Raw genomic sequence first — 5,609 nt, forward strand, 5'->3', positions numbered from 1 at the left:
AGCCAGCCCTAACTATAAACCTGAGTCAGCCCTAACTATAAACCTGACATGACTGACTAATGACTCACGTGACTATTATATAAAATAATTAATATTATATTATATAAATTGAATTACACGCGCAGCCATTTTCTCACTTCCTGTAGTGGAATCTATCCATTCAGGTAGTTTTATGGGTTGTATGTGTTCAGGTGTAGAGAGGAATTGTCTCAGAGATGTCTGAGCCCTAAATATTGATATTGATCTTGTAATATCACAAACCAAAACACACTGAATACTGAACTATTTCTTTAAAGGCTGCAGCAGTTTTTCAAATAACATTTTAGGGTATTTGATGCTTTTATTAGATAGTGGACAATGTAGACATGACAGGAAATTAGGCAGACCAGATGCAAACTGTGGTAGCAGAAGTCTCATAGATGGATGTCTTCAAACCTGGACACACAAAACCAAAACTACAGTATCCTGCATGGCTGCTCTGAAACCCTGGACCTCACGGGCAAGTTGGTCTGTAGTGATTTGACTAATTTGTTAGAGAGTACTGTATGTGCCACTAAATCAGAGTCTTAATAGAAATGAAAAGGGACTTCAGGCTCTGTCTAGCCGATGGACCCTACATGAGATATTTTGTATAAATTGTTGATCAAATTACCACAAATTGATTTCACACACTTCAAACTTCCAGCGAAGCAGTACTATCTGGGGTAATATATAATGTATTATAGGAAAATTATGACAAAGCTGCCAAGTGTCTTCTGGTGTGCACGGTACATAATGAGCACTTGAAGGAACGAGGCCATCGGGGGGCCCACAGCTCATTTTCTCCTCAGGCGCCTAATGGATGAATCCGGCCCTGCTTGGGGGAACTGGCCCTTTTATTTCTTTATTTTTATTTTGCTATATGCCGGCTCAGAAAGTTTCATTAGTTTAGTAGAAAGTAGAAAAACAGGATGAAAAACTGCCTTCACAAGTGAAATATTCCTCTATAGCCTAATTTAATATGTCTTTAATATGCCTGAAGATCTGCTGGTACACATCAAAATAATAGTCCCTCCCTAACACTGAAATCCTGTATTTTCTCAAATTAATGTTCATTATGTAGCCTACAAGTGTAACTTTCTTAATTAGACACATTATGAAATTTCACCCACAGGGATGAACAAAAGTCTAAACACACAGTGACTCAAATAATTAGCCTGATGAAAAATGCAGTAGCTGGATAAATCCCCCACGTGTAGCTAATAAAGTTTAGGTTCCGTTGTAATTGCATATAATTTGTGTGCTTTTGTTTTCGCCTTGACGGTAATCCCATTATAAATAGAACGTCGTGGTGTTAAATGACGCCGTTGGGGTTTAGCCGGGCTCTCAGGAAAGCAGAACCGTGAAACTATCAGTACGGCTCTTCTGCACGCTGCATGCGCCCATAAAGAGGCTGCTTTTAGCATTTTAACTTTGACTTATAGTGGTTGCTCCTCTGTGATGTTGATGCTCGGTGTTGTGGTGTTCATGCTTTGTGGGGGAAAACACAGGCTGGCAACACTCTCCCTTCATGCCCCATTTGAAAACAGGCCACACGGAAGTGCTACCGAGGGCTACGAGGGCCAGCAGGAATTATGATGCGGAGCATCTCTGTGACGCATTCGTGGGTCTCATCTGATGATCGGTGACGTGGAATAATTCGCTGATGCTGTCAGCTGAAAATAGCAAACGGAAATCTTCTGGCAAAACCACACGCAGGACATTTCATGTGTGTCTGATTGTCCCGTGTGAACACACACACACACACACACCTCCGTTTTTCAGCCTCGATCTGAAGCCAACATTTTGAACATTGTTGCACAGAAAACAGACCCTCTAATTTAGGGCAGAGCTTTTTTGTGTCCTTACGGACTCCGATTGGTTTCCGGCTGTGGCCTCCTGTGATCAAGCTGCAGGGAGGGCTGGAAGCATTGCTGTTCCAGGCTTTTTTTTTTCTCAGCAGGTGTCTGGTGCTACGTCCACTGAGGCAACACATCAACAGGAGCTCAAAGCCTTGCTTGAATCTGGCTCGTGATATGCAACATATGGTGTGAGCACGAGTAGGGAGGACACTCTGCCGACAGCTGGAACTGGGCACGAGTTGACGCCCCCTCTTCCAGGTAGCAGCTTTGCTGGGCCACCAGTTGCGTAACGCTGGCACCCTCGCTGCTCAGATTAATACTACAGCCGTCAATGTGCCTTTAATAAAATCATGACACAAGGGTGTGGGAATCTGTGATAAGGATACTCTTCCATATAACTGTACATCCCAAACCCCTCTGTTGATATGCTCCAGCTGAGGCCGTGTGCAATTGTTTTTCGGCACTCCAATGACAGCGTCAACCAATCATTTGTTGTTTCACCCTGTTTCGTTCCATCGAAAGCAAGTGCCTTTAGCCGGTTCCCAGTGCTATTTAACGACATAACCCAGGAGCTATATTTCTCTTCAGATCTACCTGGTTCTGATAAGTTAAAGATGTAACTTCAAAACAAACTGAGGTAGACGAGGGGCCTGAAATATTCTAATCTATGTGCATCTGTTTGATATGTATCTGCAGGTCCAGCTGTCCCCGTTGGAGTGGATGTTCAGGTGGAGAGCTTGGACAGTATATCGGAGGTAGACATGGTAAGTGGCTTAAATGTGTAAAAGACATACGGTACACTACACACAGTGCGTTTGAGGGGGGAAATGGATTACAAATAATGTAGGTGCTGTAATCTGACAGCAAAAATAACTATCTGCTGCAGATGTACTCTTAGAAATAAGGTTTCCAAACAGGTTCTTGAGAAGTGTTCGATTTTCATCCAAAGAACCCTTTTTTGGAAGAAAGAGTTCTTCAAGGATTTTTGAAAGATTTTAAAGATCCTCCCAGTGATTATGAACCAGGATTGTTGTGGGTTGAGCACCTTGGAGCCTCACGAGGAACCCTGGGTGGATTCTAGATAAAAGCCTTGGATATAACAGGATCTTGGTAAAAGATCTTCTTGTTAGCACCCTTCGACGGTGGAAAGGTTCTAGAAAGAACCTCCAGAAAGACTTTTAGGTGGATCCATTACACCATAGAAGGGTTGTCTGTAAAAACCTCTCATCTGGGTGGAACCTTTCACAGATGGTTTTAGGTATAATCCTTCGCGTTAGATTCTAGGCACCACCCCCTGAAATGGTTCCAGGTGGAACAGAAACCTAAAAGGGTTCTCCTATGGGGACAAGCCAAGGAACTCTATATGGTTCTAGTTACCACATTTATTTCAATGTACTGAAAATAACTATTATATAATAATATCTATTGCTATTAGAGCTGCAACAATTAATTGATTAATCGAACTGTTAAATTAATCATCAACTATTTTGATAATCGATTAATCGGTAAAGAAACATTTGTTTCTCAGATTTCAGCTTTTTAAATGTGAATATTTTCAGGTTTCTTTACTCCTTCGTGACAGCAAACTGAATATCTTTGAGTTGTGGACAAATGAGACATTTGAGGACATCTTTTTGGGCTTTGGGAAAATCTGATTATCTGACATTTTATAGACAAAATAACTCGAGTAATCGAGTAAATAATGAAAATAATAGTTAGTTGTTTTTAAAATAGATTCAGTTTGGGCGTAAAAGTGAAGGATTACTTGGATTATTCTCTTTAAAGCAAAGACCAACAACAAACTCAAAGCAATGAGATTATGGGAGAATAGACACATAATGTAATCATTAGCGCTACTATGCCAGTGGATTATGTTACTGGTGGCAAATGTAAGCCCCCAAAAAAATCTATGACAGCCGTGGAAGTTGCTGACTTTGACAAATGAGCTCATACTGCTTCAACACATGGGGGAGAAGCAGCTAATGAGGCAGGAACCCTCTTCATTAAGAGCATGAGGATGAACACATGAGCACAACAATGACTAAGACTATGGGGACACGTGTCTTCTCAATCCTATTTTTTTTGATTGGACTCATAAGATCAGAGCCTGAAAACAGTTCACAGTAATCCGTTGTCCTTTATCGGATATCTGTGTTCGGCTTTCTGCGCTTTGAACTGATGAATGTAACCTTTTAGTTATAGTCATTTAGCTGTTGTTTTCAGTTGGATTATCAGAATCAGATTATGAAAACTCAATGGTAGGAATTGTTTATTTTGCCGAGTAATGTAATTAAATCAACCTTCTGTTCTGGAACCAAAAATTGGATCCAAAACCGGCGTCCTGATGTTGTGTAAGCTCCGGTTTGCAAGGACGACCAAGGATTACATTTAATTTAGATCCCAGTGTGTATTTAATTGTTTTGGAGCAGAGGGGGAGGGGGGGGGGGGTATGAATGATTCCGGACGACGGCTGCTCTTAATGACATTACATCATATCACAAAGCTGCAGGATGCGGTTACACAGGAAACCATCTTTTGCTGTTTCATTTAGAGGTTTAACGTGTTCAGCAGAGACGAGATTTTAAAAAATATATCACCTAATATATCATTTCTCGTGAAAAGACCTAATCCAACGATGTGTCTGTTTATCAATACTGTCTGACCTCCCTACCCTGTCTGTGGCTCTCAGCTCCAAGCCCATTGCTTCATAACATTTCATAAGACCTCACAAGGCTCAGTCGTTTCCTCAAACAGCTGGCCATTGTAACAAGCCAGCTAACATTACCAAAACAGGAGAAAAGGGTAGAGGCGTTGCAGTGGTGGAAATAGTCAAACTAACTCATTCGTATCAATCTGCGAAACTTCAAGTTACGGTAGCGCTGCACTAAAATGATTAACTTCTCCTTATATTTACCGTACATTTGGGAACGCCTTCCGCACGTTCTACACTGGACGAAAATAGATGGGGAACGCCCTTTTCATGTAGAGAGTGCAGTGACTTGAGCAAAGGTGCATTTTGTTGCTAATGAATTCAACTGTTCAAGTATTTCAGGGATTATGCATCAGGAGGTTTCACAAAAACATGCAGTTGTAGCCCACACAGAAGTAGTGTATTTATCAAATTCAAACAGCAGCTACAAAAACAATTCTCTGAGCAGATAATATGGTTGGAATCTTAACATTGACCATCAACTTTCACTGTGTTTGAGCACCAAGCATCATTGATGTAAATGCAGAGTCTACCTCCTCTCGACCCACCGGAGTTCTGCTGATCCCGCATGAACGATGTAGCCAGGTCAACCTCCCGATGTTGGATTAGCCTGAGGTCTCATATGTTCCAGACAGAATGTGTAACTTTTGTCTCGCTTAACAAGATTCACCTTCCAGGACCCTCAAAATCAATTTGTCCTAGTTTTAAACAGCTAATGTGCTTGCAGTTATATAAATATTCAAGGATACGTTAAGATCACAGCACTTGAAACCATCTCTCATTAGTAAACTTACTACACATCACAGTTGTTACTCGCTGGACAGATTCAGACATGCCCCTGAACTCGTCGTCTTACGCAACATCAGAGGTACTTTTATGGTGGGTGCCAAGAGTGCAATGTGTTGCTGCTGCCATTATTCCAAACTGATCTGGTCTTATGTAATGCCATGAGGAGAGTAGGATAGAGGATGAACTGTGCAGCCGGGGGGGGGGGGGGGGGGGGGGGGGGGGGGGGGGGG

The 5,609-nt window shown here is 41.8% G+C and overlaps 1 protein-coding gene across 1 annotated transcript in view; it reads left to right on the forward strand.

Annotated features, from left to right (window-relative positions):
- Positions 1–5,609, forward strand: part of LOC116393721 (gamma-aminobutyric acid receptor subunit rho-2-like) — a 16,787-nt gene that overhangs the window by 5,661 nt on the left and 5,517 nt on the right. Inside the window, exon 3 of the mRNA XM_031866276.1 lies at positions 2,577–2,644. Coding sequence (XP_031722136.1) covers positions 2,577–2,644 — 68 coding nt within the window. The remainder of the gene's footprint in view (positions 1–2,576; positions 2,645–5,609) is intronic.

Source organism: Anarrhichthys ocellatus, unplaced genomic scaffold (assembly GCF_004355925.1).
Source record: "Anarrhichthys ocellatus isolate YVR2014 unplaced genomic scaffold, GSC_Weel_1.0 scaffold34, whole genome shotgun sequence".
Classification (NCBI taxonomy): domain Eukaryota; kingdom Metazoa; phylum Chordata; class Actinopteri; order Perciformes; family Anarhichadidae; genus Anarrhichthys; species Anarrhichthys ocellatus.